The sequence below is a fragment of the Mytilinidion resinicola genome (genome assembly GCF_010093595.1).
Source record: "Mytilinidion resinicola strain CBS 304.34 unplaced genomic scaffold BDZ99scaffold_6, whole genome shotgun sequence".
Lineage (NCBI taxonomy): Eukaryota > Fungi > Ascomycota > Dothideomycetes > Mytilinidiales > Mytilinidiaceae > Mytilinidion > Mytilinidion resinicola.
Window position 1 is genome coordinate 1,556,986 of NW_022985442.1, and position 16,262 is coordinate 1,573,247.

Consider the following 16,262-nt stretch of genomic DNA (forward strand, 5'->3'; position numbering starts at 1 on the left):
CCGCCCAGGTCACTCCATCACGTCTTAGACACCACGCCTTATCACGAGTCACATCCACCGACCGCAGCCCGTCAATGCACTAACAGCTCTTGTCGAGCACGGAGGAACATCGCCCAGCCAGCCGGACGTGGAGGATAGGGCATCGTGGTGTGATCCGGGCTTGATACGAGCTTCGCCAGGGGAATCCTTCATGAGATGCGATTCGAGAGGTCGGACGATCAGGAATAGCACGTCCTTTAGATTGTGACAAACAGGACAGCCTTGTCAAACATCTAATATATCGACGAGTCCAGGAAGGGCGAGCTAGGCCTATCGTTTTGCAGAGCAGGAAACTCGTCTGGGAAAGCCGCACTCCTTTCTCGCCATGTACGCCAGGGGCTTCAGCATTCATTGGAAGAAGGAGGTTAGGTCCATACCATTTGTCAGAGAATGTGATGGTACAGAAGTAGAGAAGCAACGAAAATATATCTCTTATTTACCTCTTTATTTGTCACTCGGATCTGACTGGCTAATTTACGAAGCTCTGATACAGATGGAAGGCTCACTAAATTGCTCTGAAATAATTGCGCCGTTCCTACTTACTAGTAGCACTCCATGACACTGATGCTGCAAGGTTTGATGCTTGGAAAGCGCGTTGTCGCTTCCCTCTCGAGGACGGGAATGATCTAGGCACTCTCGGTCACGTGAATATTCTCGCTTAGGTGGGTCTGGCATGTGGAGGTGAAGAACATCACTGTCCTCTACACCTCGCTTAACCCTTGTAACGCCAAGACCTTCCTCTCAAAGCCATCACGTGCTCATTCTAGCTCTCAACTGCTTCCCATTTACAATCTAAGAGGAAATTCTGGCAACTCTTCGGTTCACAAACTTTCGACAAAGGTTTTTTGAAGCTGTCGAAAGCTTAGTCGTGGATCGAGAATTGAGAGCACGTGACTATGCAGTATCTAGAACCTTAACATAAGAAGTACCAAATTTTCCAAGTTCATGGTTTCTTATTGTGATATCTAACTGTCTAGGTAAGAGTCTTTCAATATAGGGCCCGCCCGAGGGTATCATATTCCTCCCAACGCCATTAATTCCACCGGTTCAGCAGCCGATCACACTCGCTGCTTCCCCTTCCCCTTTCTCCTCCCCTTCTTCTCCTCGTCTTTGCCCGGGCCAAGCTCCATCTTCCCCGCTTCCACTTCTCCGTCCTGCAGTCCCAAAACCTCGTTCTCCTGCATCTCCTTCAGCTTCTCCTGGCCGCTAATAAAGAAGCTCAGATCACGGTTTTGCTCTTCCAAGTCCGATTTCTCTTTCTCGATGTCCTTGACTTTCGTCTCCGCTTCCGTGACCTTGGACTCCAGGAATGAGATCCGCGTCATGAGGGACTCGTTGATCGTCTTTTCTTCCTGATACTGCTTCGTGAGCTTCCTAGCTAGCTCTTGCGCCGATGTTGCGCGCGCAGCGTGACGAGCAGAGTCCCTTTCGAGACTCTTGATGGATGCCTGCGCCTCATCGTACTTCGAAGACAGCGCTGAGAACTGTTGAGACAGCGCCGAAGCTGTATGAGAGGCCTCATCTGCTGCGGAGGCCGCTTTTGCTGCCTTGTCCGCTGCGCGTTCAACCTGTTCTTCAAAATAGGCTCGCTGAGATTCTAGCTGCGACGTGAGAAGGTAGGCATATTCGGTGCCCATATTGTCTAGCTTCTCTCGCGGCACGGTATCTGTTGCGTAGCCAGTCATCGTGTTCGAATCGCCCGGAAGATATGGATGCCGTAGAGAGGATGCAGGGAGGTCTACAAGTTTCCCGTCGGCCTTGTTTTGAATCAAGCGATGGACGTAACCATCGCCAGCATAGTCCCAGACGTGTTGGGTTACGACGTCCATCGCGTATGAGTGCGACGTTGCCTCATAATGGGCGAAGGCGTGGGCGGAATCGTATCGACCACACCCTGTGCTGCCGCAGATAAGGCTGGCAAATGTCAGTGTGTAATCCTTGAAAAAAAGTAAGGCTATGCGTACCAGATCCACAGGTTTGATGTTGATCCGCAGACACTGCACTCGTTCTCAGGGGCTTCTCCATCACCGTGACCACGCCCGATCAGCGCATCATTCTGGGTGTATCGACATACAGGACATCCACTGCCTCGCCACTTCTCTAAACAAGCGCAGTGGAAAACATGCTGACACAGGATGGTAAGAAGACCTGTTGTTTCATCCATCCGTTCCAAGCAGACCGGGCATGTTGGGAGCTCTACAAGTGAGGGTGTGGGCGGAGCTAGTGGTTTGGTAGTGAGAGATGAGGCAAGCGGCGACGTCTCAACTGGGGAAGAAACCGTTACTGGTAAAGGTGCAGTCGGTTGAGGCGTGGCAGCAGGTGTGAAAGGATCGTTGTTCATATTTGGAAAACTCGACGGATCGCGGTTAGAATCCGCAGTTTGAAACTCGATAGACTTTACGAAGACGACATGGCAGTTCTCGGGCTATGATATTTATTAGCATCAACCTCATGAGCACGAATTGGAAATAAAATTACCTCCATGCTGTTGAAAAGCTTCCCATTCCACTCCTTTCTCCATTGTTTCGCCTTCTGAGCCTCCCTAAACTTCATAAGCACCATGTACTTGTTCGTTCTTCCAGTCCTGATTAGCCTGAAGTGGCTCACGTCTTCCCTCGTCTGCTCTCCAACAAATCCAAGTAGGTCAGACGGTGTCATGTACGATGGCACGGCGAGAATACACAGCGTGGTGCAGTCTTCCTCCGTGAAAGCCCTCCCATCTGATCCTCCACCAGCTCCTACACCTTCCGGCCCTGTGTTTGACGTTGTATCATCGTATAAATCTGGCGTCTCTTGGCCATCTCGATATAGATGCACCACTCCCCACCCAACCTCTGTATTCTTGGGATCCGAAGGAACAAATTTGCCCTTGGTTGCTAGACCTCCAGAGCTTGCCCCAACGTGAGTTGTATGATTCAGTGATTTTCCCCGCGGCCTGTTATCCCCTCCGTTCGTGACTGCGCTCATATCTATGCTCTGGATTGAGACACTGCCGAATCGCCAGTCCTGCGAAGCCGGGTGCTGTGTACGTGTACCGCTTGAGGCAGGTTTGACCAGAGGTACTGGACTCTCGCGGTGATCCCCGGAGGAGTGTCCGTTGAGGTGACTGAGCCTCCGCTGGGCCAGTGGTCGAGCCTGCGACGTGGATAGAGGGGGAAGATCGCTGCTCGAGGTAGCGGTCTTGGATCGACGGTGGCTCGGTCTACTAGGTGCAGAGCCCCAGGAAGAGACCCTGTGGACAGGAAGCTCGGAGGTGAATATGTCGGTACCTAACGGAGGTGTATAGACAGGCTGCAGCGAAGTCGTGGATGGCTGTTGCGCACGGCCGGTGGGGTATGGATAAAGCTCAAATGCGAGATGGAAAAAGTAAGATGGCATTAGGAAAGCTTCTCGGTGTTGCTGTAAGCTTCGCGCATAGTGAGAGGTCGGCAGTGAGGACTTTGTTGTGGATGATGATTTTGCGCAGTGGCGTTTGTTTGCGAAGTGGAATGAGCTCATCCTCCCCCGCCTGCATCACAATTCTTACTAGGGGTAAGAATTCACATTTTATGATACAACTGCCTTGTGCTTTTGACGCTATCTGAAGCTCTTCTGAATGCCATAAAAATCCAAGATGACTTCAAATCGAGGGAAGTCCTCAGCAGATTCTCACGACTTCATATACAGAGATTCAAGATCGTAATTTGTGTTATTCAGTTTTGACGCTCACTAGGCGGTTTTCCAATAGCTATATATACACGCCAGGCCCACCGGCCCGCTGCACCATAAAACCTTTAAAGCAAACTCCGTAAACATGCAGTGGTGTCCGCCCATCTCACGCTTAACGCCCCAATAACGCTGATGCAGGTGTGAGGCCGATGCCTCCGAAGTTTCGGACGATGCCGCGAAAGAGGGTATCACAGCTTAGCACTTAGACAAAAGAACAAGAACAAGGCCAGCAAGCCTTAAACCAGATATTCCCAATGAACGTCCTCCGTGGCTTATCTTCGCCGATGAAGAGCTGGGCCTTCGTTATTGAAGGATGCAGCAGTTGGCGTTGAAGATCTCGTGAAGCCGTATTTTGACCTGAATTGCCGATAATCATCAAGTAAGGATCCTCAGGCTGACGAGAGATCATGGCGCGTCCGCGTCAATGACCTCCTCGATATCTTCAGTTCCCCGAGTTCGGGAGTCGTCGAGATCTTCAACTTCGCGACCTTTGGAATCGACAACAATCCTGCGGCCACGCTGGTCGGCTGGGACGCCATCTCGGGAAGCGCCGAAGTCAAGGACCTAGAGAAGTGATTAGCTCCAGAGCTTGTTTGCAGCATGTAATCCGGGATTCGCTCCTTACCTCGATGTATGTCATGTTGTTACGCTGCACCGCCGCAACACACCGTCGCTCATTAAATTTGACTTGCCAAACGCCACTCAAGTCAGTCAAAAGATCCTTGACGCATTCTCCAGTCTTGACATTCCACATCTTGAGCGTGCGGTCCGATCCTGAGATGACTTTCTGTCCATCATGCTGGAAGCAGGTGATAGCACCAGTGTGCGCACTAAGAGTGCTCTTGCACTGCCCATTCTCCGGATCCCATATGCGCAGGGTAGAGTCCGCAGCCGCAGAAACGAGACGTTCATGACTGAGATCGAGTAACCCGACGAGTGACGTGTGGCCCTCAAGGTTGAATAGACATTGACCAGTCTCAAGCGACCAAACCTTTACCATATTGTCCATAGATCCACTGATGCACCGCTTGCGAGCATGGTCCAGAACAACGCTGTATACCTTCTGTGCGTGCCCTTGAAGGCGGTGAACCGTTTCACCGGTTGATATTTTCCAAACACGAACGGTGCAGTCGTAACTACCACTGATGAGGGTGTCTCCATGTGCAGCGATAGCTCGCACAGAATGGTGGTGGCCAGTCAAGGCGCGGATGAAATACTGGTTGTCGTGATCGTTGGCCGGCGGACCAGTCTGAATGATAGAACGCTCACCAGGTTGAGGGAGCTTCCAAACCCGCAGGCTCGAGTCCCGGGAACCCGTAATGATGAGTGGTTCTCTAGGCATCATAACCGACTGGCCATCCACAATCTCTCCAGTCGGCGTTGGCTTTAAAATGACAAGGCATCTGACTGTAGAAGTATGGCCTTGGAACACGTGTGTGCACTTGCCCTTCTCGATGTCCCACACCCGCACCGATCTGTCAGTTGAGCCAGAAACCAATGTGTTGCCCTCATATTGCAGAGCCCATACTCCCCCCTCGTGCCCTTCAAGATGGCTGCGGAGCGCTCCCGACTTTGTATCATAAACGTTAATATTAGTATCATCGCTGCCAGTAAGGATCTTGTCCGTGTCGAATTGAAGGCAAGTGACGACGTGTCGTTGATGGGCGCGGAACGCGATGTGCTTCGGTCGCGTTTCTTCCTCCATCCAACTCTTTCGAATGAGGTGATGTCTGGTGTACAAAGATTTGAAGAGATGCAGGCTTCGTAGACTGGGAAGTCCGATATTAGGATTTGGAACTGCCGAGATTGCTACATTAGCGATAGCGATTGGCCCGTGTGCATTTCCTAGAGATCGGCTCCAGCTTGGTGCTTGTGCCTTGCTCGTTGTCGGGCCTTTCCTGCGTTGCTTCTTCGAGTTTCCAAGCTTCAATGAGCTAGCTTTCCTCTTAGGTCTGGCAGATATCGCTTTAGTACTCGCAGGGCCTTCACTGTCAGCATAACTGCCAACAGTGCTCGAGCCGGAAGATCCAGGCGACTCTCCATCGGATTTGGCGGCATATGCGTTGACCCTTAGGTCCCGCTCGTAGCTCTCCGAAGAATGAGGGTATTGCCAACCCCAACCTTCTTTTACTGCTCGCTCTAGGTCTCCATCCGGCAGTTCGTAGCCGTCCTTTGCTAGTAGGTCCTTCCAGGCGGTTTCGTCCGTGTCAACAATGTGCCTCCATTTCCTCGAAACCTGTGCGGCATTGCACATGCTCTTGACATCTAGATATTTCAAAACATTCAAGCCGAGCTCAAGTGGGAGCAGTCCCAGGAAATCGCATTTTAACGCAGGGTTCACGACGTCGGCAACGAAATGGAGAGTTGGCTTTGTGCACCGACGGAGCAAGTGAAACATGACGTAGGTCTTCATCTGCTCCGGCATTGAGTCAAAGGAGTCCAGCATTGCCGGTATGCCCATGACGGTAGGGGTAGGAAGCTGTGGGTTCGGACTTGCGCCATCGAGCCGGTCCGGTAGATCGATGTGCTGCATTCGCGACGCAGAGCGGGTTTGTAGTTTTGTTAACCCGCTTGCTTGATCCGACCTGTCCTCCGAAATATCCAAAATTGAAACTTCGTACGGATCCTCTTCCTGGCCGTCTCCACCTCTGAGCGAGTTATGATTTGCGTTATGGGCAAGGTTTGCGGCAGCAGTGATTGGCGAGAGGCTCGGGCTCGGGAGGCTTGCATCCTGTGTTAATACAGTGTCAAGGGGAGCGGGACGAGCTGGTCTTGCGAACGGTACATCGCCAGAAGAGAAGGAAGTAACAGGTTCCATGTCGGTCTCTGCAATGGGCGGGGTTGCGGAAATACCAGGGCCGTCCAGCACTGCAGCGTGAAAACGAGATTCATGTATTGGAGTCGCTCCTTCGCCCGAGTTGGCAGTTGTGAGGTTCCTCGTCTGATTCGCAGGCGATTGGCGTGCCTCTACTTCCCGTAACCCCCAGGTATCCGGCGGGAGCTGCGAGTCGCTATGGGTCTGCTTTCCTGAGCCAGAACTCTCGCCTTGGTTGGAGGATCGCAAATTGGACCTCCTCGAGCCACCCTTTATTTTAGGAATCTTGAAGCGTCCAGATGTCCCCGCATCCGTGTCTGGAGTAGCAGGAACCGTTCCCTCAGCATCTTGACAACCGAGTATTGTGGCCCGAGATTTCTTGCTCTTCCGTTGTAAGCTTGCGAGCTCAGCTGCTTCAGCAATAGAGGGTGGCGACGAGGAGCGCTTTCTACGACCCGAGAATGACCTTGTTAGAGGGTCCGTTAGTGTTCTACCAGTAATACCCGAGCTTTGTGTAGTACGGTTTGGCGTTTCGTACTGAGCGTTATAGTGCTGGACCGATTCCACTCTTCCATTAGCAGCGATGAGGGCGTCATGTCGAGTGTTATACTGATAGGGAAGATACATTAGCAATAGTATATACCAGTCGGTCGACCTCAGGAAAGTGGTGTGATGACGGGCAGGCTGTGGTCGATTTAACGTACCTCGTTGAGAGACTGTTGGACGTCGTCGGCTTCGTTGAAATAAGCCTGTGTGCCTCCGGCATCGAAAGCAAATCGCCTGACAGACTCCGGGGCTGGAGAGCACGCCAGAGGGTATATTTTGGGATCCCGCTCCACCAAACTCCGGGGAGCTCGCAGCAAGATCGGCGGAAAGTCGATCTTGGTCGTGGTCGTAGTGGTTACGACGGTTGTGTGCGTTGTCGGGACGTAGGACAGCTGGCCAAGGGTGGCATAGGATGCCTCCATCCCGGGATCGAGTCCGTGGGCAGCCTCCCTTGCCGGCATGATGTTCTTGGGTGCGGCAAGAGGCGATAGCGTCCCAGACCTCTCCACCGTCGAAGTAAACGAAGTAAACCCGGTTGTGTCTGTACTCGCTTCGGTGTCGGTAGGAGAGGTGTCCATGGAAGGGAGGAGGGCGGATCAAGGGAGTCCCGAACGCGAGGACAACACGGCGGGAATCGCGTGTGAGGCCGAACTTCTGGTGGATCAGGCCGTCATCGGTGTTCTTTGCTCAACGGCACTATCTGAATCGATCCGCTGCTGCAGCACTTTGGGGTGAAGGTAGTGGCGTCGTGACCGGGGCAAGAGGTAAGGTCTGCTTATGGCGGCACGATTAGGAGAGGTGAGGGCTGGCACGGAAAATGGGATATGTGCTGAAATGAAGGCCGCGGAGTAGAGAGAGCTCAACAACTGGAAAGACACGTCTGACCGGAGAGGAGAGTGAAGGAGGAAGAGTGGGGAGGAGTTGTGGTGGTGGTGCGAAGGGGAGGGGTTCGTAGGTCCAAGGCGGTTTTGGAGAGCTCGGCAAAGGTTCCTCCTGCCTTCGAATTTCTTTCCCAACCTCAGCCACTTCCTGGCAACTCGTGCACTCGAGCAAACTCGGCGGGATACATGGGATGCTGGTGGCCGGCAGTTCGCCAGTAACTGCGCTCTCTGCGCGTCGGTCTATTTGCTTTGCCTCGCTATATCATGTTTCAGGCAGAGCCGCCTGGCCGCCAATATCATCTAAATCACTCACAGGCCTCACGGCCTTCAGGCAACGTCACACCATGCATGAAATGTGTGCAGAAAGAAAGGGACGCTAGGGCCCACGCAATTTCTGGATGCAACACCGACCGAGCCAACGCTGGCACTCGATCCAGCGTCGGGAGGCATCATGAAGCAAATGGTGGCGAAGGATCCGTGCTTGGGTTGGCCACTCACTTCAAGACAGAATAGCTGTGTGCAGACTTTTGCCGCATCGTCAACACTCACATGACTCAAGTGTTACAACACTGCGGGTGAATCTCAAAGCCGAATGCAAGTTCCTTGAGGCGGTAATCTGGATAGAACACAGCTCTTCGAGTCCCATTCCGTACATATTACGGTGACGCGCTCCACCGATCATGATACACTTATTCTTCCAGGAACAAAAGAGCAGACCGTCAGGCTGCGAAACAAATCCCTCCAATCTCTCATGAGATCAGATGAGATTATCCACTGAGCAGACCGTTGATGTTATGATAGATACTCGAGTTGCTCACCTTCAACTCTTCTTTCTATCCAAACTCCGTTTAACTAGTCTAATTATAGTGCATGCGGAACCTATCCATACCAGAGTTCTCGGTCAACTCTACGCGAAAGACAGTCCTGGGTTTCCAATACTGCTTGTATTTTTGTATATGCTATTTGGATTGCTGCTACGCTATTGATTTTTCAACTTCCAAAAGGCTCCATCGTGTGCAATGCTGCAGTGCCTGTAAACCGTGCAATATTCGGCGCTGCAATAGCTTCCAAAAACGTAAGGGGAGTGTTGATTTAAGAATATTGGTCCTGTGACTAAAAAGAAACCCCTAGACCGACCTTTGAGATCAGTCCACACAACATTTTTTATCTTCACTTTCACACTCCTCTACTATCCTCTCTGGTACTTCATCTCCACAAAGCTCGGATGGTGTCACGGCCAATTCGTACTTCGTCTCTGAGTTTGGTATCGGTAATTCTTGTATAGAGCGGGATCCATCTACTTCTTGCGTGGGGGAACCCTCTGTCTCCTGCGGTAGGCACTTGACATCTCCGTGGGCCTGCTGGGCTGCTCGCCTTCGTCTCCGAAGTAGGAACCATACCATAATTATGATTGCAGCCAGAGCAATGGCCCCGACAGATGCACCAGTGGCTGCAGAAGCTCCGGTAGATAGGCCACGCGAGCCGGAAGCTGCGGATCCAAAGATTGCAGTAGTACTTGGAGCTGGAGTGGCCGCTGTGGTTGCAGCAGTGCTCGTGTTCGTTGACATGGCCGAAGTGGAAGATGCAGGTGGAGATGCTGGAGCAGTACTTGGTGTCGAAGTGACTGTCACGCCAGGAGCCTTAACATTGATGTTAGTACTCCAGAACAACGACACCACGAATTAGGATACTCACATCTACCGTTGAGAACACAGCATCATTGATCTCGCCCATAGCTTTGAAAGAAAATGCTTGGTTGTTCCGCGCCTCACCATCCGAACTCATCACAATATGCCCGTTCCCCTCAGATTCCAAATGCCATTCCGTCCCGTTTGCCGCGTTCGTCATGTAAAACGTCCCGTCGCCCCACGGTGCGATCTGCCAGTACATCGATGTGTCGCTGAGGCCATAATACGCCATGCGCGGCCAGGTACTGCCCGGGGTGGTCTCGTCTAGGCCGATCTGGGTGCCCAAGTACCCTTGCTGCGGACCGGAGGCCTTCGTGCGCAGGACGTAGGTGGTGGAAGTATGGACTGGGTGGATCTGCCACTGTTGGCTAGCATCCGACGAGTTTGTTGCTCCGAAGTATGCAGCGCCCAAACCTGGGTCACCCCCGGTCGTAGACAGATTCATACCACACATGGAGAGCAGATGGCTTGCGCTCAACCCTATGCTTAGCTGGTACCATTTATTTGAGTCGAAGTTTGCCATGACAATTAGTTGCTGAGGAAACACTGAATGAGCAGAAGAGTGAATGGGAAAGGGAAAAGGCTGAGTTTACACAGAAAGGTTGGTGGCCTCAAGGACCACGGTTTGGGGCCATGTTAATAACTATATTGAAACAAGGCGACACAGCATCGAGAAGGAACTTATAGTTACCTTATCTCATAGAGGTTGTGTTATGGGGGCTGAGTTTACACAGAAATCATGGTGAGGTCGGGGAGTACGACTTGGGGGCCATGGTAACGAATATATGGAAACAAAGAGACACAGCATCGGGCGAAGCATATTGTTGTCGTCCTAATATAGAGTGGGTTTGCAGTAGATGGTAGGAAGGACATGAACCGCAGTTAGTGAAACGAGCACCGCTCGCATCGTCCTACAGCGTGTTTGTTAGAAGATTAAAGATAGCTTTATGGGAGTAACAGAAAATATGACAGAGAATAAATGCAGTGTACGAAGTAATTGAATGCATAGATATTGCCCCGTTGACAAATGGATGTGCGGAAGTGATAGCACTATGCAGTCGCAGAACGGTAAGTAATACGTATGCTGTGTCGGGTCAAAAGTCGCACACTATGAATATCCTTAATGCTCTTATGCACCTTTCCGAGATGAAATAGGCTTAGCGGGCCGGGGATGTTTCGAGCCGACGTACTACCTCTCCTCTGCTTCATCACTGCCCAACACAACCGGGTTTCTAGAGCAGGTACTCTTCCGATTCCCTCCAGACCGGAAGCGACCTCCATGGAGGTGACTTCTCTCTAACATAATGGGAATCGATACTGTGCAGCGACTTGGGTGATGGGACTAACCAAAGACAAGATAGATCTGTGAATGAGTCGAAATCTTGCAGGTAATGGATTGTTCGTGTTTGACTCCGAAATTTGTCTTCTTAGCTTACGTCGAATAGATTACTCCCTTATATACCCTCCAACAGCCTTAGCTATAGTTCTCTCTACGAATCACCCGCTACAAACCCCTCCCCGATCCACCGCCTCGACCACCCAGAATACCAAATCAGTCCTTGAATATCAATAGAAACGCTTCAGACGTGCTAAAACCATAGGAAAGCTTGCACCCGAGAGTGAGGAAGGGATGTACGCCGTTGGGAAAGTCGTACCGATTTTCTAGGCAGGTGGATTTGTTGCTGCTTGGGAAAGGCTGCATAGCCCCTTCTTCCTAGTCTATCAACGAACAGAAACGCCTGATGCAGATATCTTCTTCCGTTCAGACTGATATCAGCGCAAAGATCTGCTAAGAGCTTGATGATTTGGAAAGTGCGGAAACCCTGCCTAGGGGCAATCATCCTCCATTTTCAAGATGAAATGTCCCGGGATTGAAACTACCTCAATCGTTTGTGCCGCATCTTCAGCTTGCCATTAGGCCGTCAACCCACTTGTGTTGTGATTCTAGAGCTCGCTAGACCTTTCCAATTCATTTACGATAAATACCCACGGATGCGAGGATTCCGGATATAAGGATGTAGGACATCTGATTCGGCTTTTCGACTATCTCGGCCTCAGCCCCTCCAGGCCCTTAGCCTTGCTGTCGTGCACAATTTTGTGTGGCCCGCATGCGTGCTAGCTAAGCGTCATCGTTGAACAATCAACTGTTCGACAGGAAGCCTTGCTCTGAAGATCTAGATAGGATTGATAATAATTCTTTCCTATAATAGGCATAGACTTCCACGCGTAGGCATGTTTTCAAGCGGCTCTCCGCGAATTGCTTTGTCATCCACCTTAATCCAGACCAAACCGACACGTGACTTGAGCCTTTCCTGTGTAGGCTCTTTCATATTCTAGAGCAATTGCTATCAACACAGATACTTTTTCCGAAGCCTCGGAGTGGTGTACCACTACTGATGGAGGTGAGATGCTGTAGATGAATATAATGCGACCGGAAGGCGGAAGGTATTCATTTATAGGCAGGTCTCGTTGGCCCAGCGACGTTTCAGTATTTTACATTTTGCACTGAGGTGAGATGAGCCCACCGGCATTGGAGCCCTCTCTTACTCACGTGCCCTCCCTACAACAAATTCGATTCTCAACCTATGTATATATTTCAAAATATTTGAGCACCCCTTGTACTAACCAGCAGGAATGCCCCGGTGGCGTCGGCCCCGGATCTCCCAACATGCTAACTTAGGTCTTGTTTTTCTTTTTGATATTCATTGTCTAGGTCCCGATTCGAATCCCGCTCTTGTCAGGATCTTTTTGGAGAAACCCTCTTTTGGGGGTGGCTACACCCCCTTCCTCCCTCGAGGGGTGGTGTTTTGCACTTTCTCAGAACTTTGAGGCCGCGATGTTCTTGTTGCTCTGTGTGCGTGCTATGCATGGAGGGGCGTATACGGTCTCTGGATTCTGAGGTGTTCTGTGGCCGTCATCTCAGTTGACGCGGCAAATCCCGCTCTCGTCTCAAGCTTATTCAGACCTCACTTCATCCCTCGTTAACACCATCTCCACTCCTCATCACTGCAATTCCTCCTTCTGCGCTCTATGCCTCGCACACAGGCCACTAAGGTCCGCTCGCGCGGTAAAGCCACTGCCACTGCCACTGCCGCTCCACAAGTCCTCGGAGCAAAGACGATCGAGCGCACCGATCAAACTACCCTGACCACGTCAACGCAACTCATTGAGCAACAGCAGAGCACAGAGGTTGTCCAAAGCCTTATTCATGGCTCTGTAAGCTTCACATCTCATTTGCATGGCCGGCTTAGCTAATGAAGTTTCAGATCAGTTGCCTCTCCTACCTAAGGTAACACACTCGCCGCCTGTTACTTTCATCTTCTACTCACATCCGATCTAGGAGCCTTTTCCCGGAAGGCTGCTTCGATGAGCAATGGTACGATTACGGCGACACTCATTGGCCCTACGAAGACTATGCTGCTGGCAACTACCTTCCAGAGCACTCCTCGAGTCAGGCCAGCGCTAAAGACAAAGGCAAATCCGACCCCAAACTCAAGGGAACATGCATGAGAGTGCTGAGGCGGGGGCGAAGCAAAGCTGTTGACACACTTCTTGATTGGCTTGTAAGCATCACCGGGACAGTATATTCATCCAAAACCGCCTCCTTAGGAAAAATTAGCAGCGGAGATATCTGACCTAAGTGTAGGAGAACGGCGCGTTCGATGCCTTGAAGCACGGCCATCTCCGTGCCATCCAGCTCAACATATTCGAAGATGCAGACCACCCCTCCAACGTCGTCGAGACCTACACATTCACGTTCAATTACGTACGGTCGCCAGACCGCTCAGTCGCGGTGGTAGGAATTGAGATGACCGGCCCAAAAGCTGAATCTGTAACCATAAAGAACGCAAAATACGCCATGCAAATGTTCATTCGGAGGTTGATTGCCCTCTGTGGTACCCTACCCGATCTTCCCTCGAGACGATATCTCAACATGCATCTGTTCTATACTGAGGATTGCGATCCGGACTACGAGCCTCCGGGCTTCAAAGAGTCTGATAGTGATACTGTTTTCTTTCCGGACACTGATTGGAAGAGGGAGAGCGTGTCTTGCGGAACAATGGATGGTGGCTTTCACGCTGTCACACTCAAAGTATCCTATCTACGAAATATTACGCAGGAATCGAGCCAGTCTGCTGGAGTGGATCGTGGCCTTCCGGCCAACTTGACATACACCGAACCGGTATCCAGAGATTTCGATATTGAGGTGCTGAAAGACCCTGCTCCTGTCGAGCATGCGGAGCAAACGGAGAACGCGGAACAGACAAATGTAGAGAGGGTTGCGGTTCTCAAAGTAAGCCAAGAGATGAGGGCTTTGACAATGGCCGCTTCAGCTTCTCAGTCGATCCAGAAAACCAGCCATCGCGTTGATCGATATTCAACAACTCGCGGCTCTAACCCGCACCCGCAGGCTGACGTGCTAGCTCGCATCCCTGAAGATGGACCAACTCAGCGCAGCAATCTAGAGGATAGTCTGAACGACTACGAGATGGATCTTGATGAAGCTAACACACGAGCAATGCCTGGTAATCCTGCACCTATCACCAATCTTTCTCGAGAAACACAAGATGCCCGACAAGCGCACCAGGTCATTGACATGTCAGCTTCCTCTTCTCCACGAGCTCAAGATACCCAGCCTCCGGGTGATGTCCAGATCAAGAAGAAACTGGAGCGAATGGTAGGTTTGGCCATCACCTGCCTCAACATCTTTCAGACTGAGCTTCTGCTGACTGAATGTAATCAAACAGCTAGAGCCATCTCCTCAAGACAGTGAGTTGGTGGAGACGCAGCAATTGAGTCAATCTTTGAGCCGTATGGATCGTCATCTGAAGATGGTTGAAAACATGCCGCCGGCCCAACTGTCCGAGAGAAAGATCAAGGAGCTAGATGGTAGGAGAAATTCACTTCTCCCCCCAAGAGAGAACGCGTCTAGCAAGCGAAGGCGCTCTGCTTCTGTCGACCTCACCGGGGAGAAGGACATCACTTCCTGCCAGTGTGGATGGGACCAAGACGAAGATGACATGGTAAGCCCCTTTACACGTCCCTGAATATGCTCGTTACTGAGTGTTACAGATAAACTGTAGCTTCTGTGATACTTGGCAGCATCTACACTGCTATGGATACTGTGGGTCAGACGATCCTAGAATTCCGGTAGTGCATGCTTGCTACAATTGCCTTCTTCAAGACAAGGAAGCGCCTCGGCTACCAGAGATGAGGGACCTAGCTTTACAGCGACGGGGAATGCACATCATTGAGAAGCAAGGATATACCAACGATCGAGATTTCTCAGCCGCGCTCCGTAGGTTCCCCTCATCCGGCTCTGACGTTGCCTTTATTACTTGCTGACTTGGCAGGCTCTGATCTCCAAACTGCCAGTCGACTTTTTAATCATCTTCGCAAGCAAGGCTATGTTGTACCTGTGCCAGGACCGAGGAAGAAGGGATCAAAGCCAAAATACACGGCTGCAACGGCTGAGCCAATATTCGCACAAATGATGCGCGAGTACTTCGACCCCATGACGAAAGTTTCGCATCATGTATGTGGATGGTTTACAACACAGATGATTCCATCAGCTGACTGAAATCCAGTTCGTCGAATTGCCTCAGCCAAAGGCGCTGCCGATAGATACCAGCGTGACGCAGTTCACGAATACTCAATTCACGTTGCCCGAACCCAGAACGAATACGCAGTATGCTCAGTTTGCGTTCCCCGACAGCCAAGTCGTCTTCGATTCGATGGAAACCGACGACGTCGACGAGACGCAGGATGATGCTGCGACGGGACAGCTTACTCCGAAGCCATCGTCCTCCTTCCACCACCGGTCGGATCGCATTGCGTCGTTGGCCGCTCGGCAGACCCGAATTGCCGCGCAATCTACTTCACAGCCACCAGTCACCCAGGTAGACGATTCCCAGGGCAGCCAGAGCTCCAGATACCCACTGCGTCACCGCACCGCCAATGAAAGCTCGCCACCCAAGACGAACGCGGGTCGAGTCAGAAGCGTGATGGCGGCGCCCAAGACGCCTGGAAATAAGAGAGGACGGGACGAAGATCAAGAGAACTTCCGTGGCGAGACGCCCGCTGAGAGAGCGAAGAGGCTGAAGAGCTCGATGAGCCAGAGCTTGATTGATATTGGCGAGACGATGACGCCTTCGCCTGCGCCGACGTCGTTTCACGACAACAGATTCTGAGGATGATGAGAAAGATGAGATCTGAGAATGATTTGTAAAGGGAAACGTGTCGCGAAAATGGGGTTTCGGGCAAGCTTTTCGTCGGGTAATGTGTTGAGGCGATATCGTGAGGATATGATTTACGATGACGAAGGTATGGAAAATGGATTACGACAATATGGTCATGACTCCCATGTACATGGCTATAATGAAGACAACTCCGGGGGGGGGGGGGAGGTATAAAAGGTATCTTTACGAGTTGACGACAATTCGTCACAGATAGCAATCTCATCATCGGAGCAGCGCAATCTGGGAAACGGCTTTTTTTTTTCTTTTCTTTCCTCATGATATTCGGGTATATTATCTAGCTCGTATTCACACCTACAAAAAAGCAAATGACTTACATGTTTCTTCT

The 16,262-nt window shown here is 51.3% G+C and overlaps 5 protein-coding genes across 5 annotated transcripts; 2 read left to right on the top strand and 3 right to left on the bottom strand.

Annotated features, from left to right (window-relative positions):
* Window positions 1-967: 967 nt before the first annotated feature.
* BDZ99DRAFT_439791 (RING-10 protein) lies at window positions 968-3,417 on the bottom strand (the record flags this gene model as incomplete). Its single annotated transcript, XM_033717674.1, has 3 exons — window positions 968-1,953; window positions 2,004-2,464; window positions 2,518-3,417. 3 exons carry the CDS (start codon window positions 3,415-3,417, stop codon window positions 1,098-1,100), a joined length of 2,217 nt encoding a protein of 738 aa, XP_033579531.1. The 3' UTR covers window positions 968-1,097.
* Window positions 3,418-3,822: 405 nt separating this feature from the next.
* BDZ99DRAFT_439792 (WD repeat-containing protein pop1) lies at window positions 3,823-7,581 on the bottom strand. Its single transcript, XM_033717675.1, has 4 exons — window positions 7,267-7,581; window positions 6,787-7,171; window positions 4,373-6,714; window positions 3,823-4,311 (listed from the first exon to the last, which is right to left on the bottom strand). The coding sequence occupies exons 1-4, from the start codon at window positions 7,567-7,569 to the stop codon at window positions 4,153-4,155; spliced, it is 3,189 nt and encodes a 1,062-aa protein (XP_033579532.1). The 5' UTR covers window positions 7,570-7,581; the 3' UTR covers window positions 3,823-4,152.
* A 1,099-nt stretch (window positions 7,582-8,680) lies between these two features.
* Window positions 8,681-9,148, top strand: BDZ99DRAFT_269553 (uncharacterized protein). Its single transcript, XM_033713877.1, has one exon. It carries the CDS (start codon window positions 8,860-8,862, stop codon window positions 9,100-9,102), a length of 243 nt encoding a protein of 80 aa, XP_033579533.1. The 5' UTR covers window positions 8,681-8,859; the 3' UTR covers window positions 9,103-9,148.
* BDZ99DRAFT_496960 (uncharacterized protein) lies at window positions 8,917-10,200 on the bottom strand (the record flags this gene model as incomplete). Its single annotated transcript, XM_033723472.1, has 2 exons — window positions 8,917-9,629; window positions 9,685-10,200. The coding sequence occupies 2 exons, from the start codon at window positions 10,198-10,200 to the stop codon at window positions 9,135-9,137; spliced, it is 1,011 nt and encodes a 336-aa protein (XP_033579534.1). The 3' UTR covers window positions 8,917-9,134.
* A 2,481-nt stretch (window positions 10,201-12,681) lies between these two features.
* On the top strand, window positions 12,682-16,080 carry BDZ99DRAFT_496961 (uncharacterized protein). The gene is made up of 8 exons (XM_033723473.1): window positions 12,682-12,893; window positions 12,944-12,966; window positions 13,018-13,240; window positions 13,324-14,355; window positions 14,426-14,701; window positions 14,751-14,976; window positions 15,032-15,213; window positions 15,266-16,080. Exons 1-8 carry the CDS (start codon window positions 12,708-12,710, stop codon window positions 15,866-15,868), a joined length of 2,751 nt encoding a protein of 916 aa, XP_033579535.1. The 5' UTR covers window positions 12,682-12,707; the 3' UTR covers window positions 15,869-16,080.
* The last annotated feature ends 182 nt before the right edge of the window (window positions 16,081-16,262 follow it).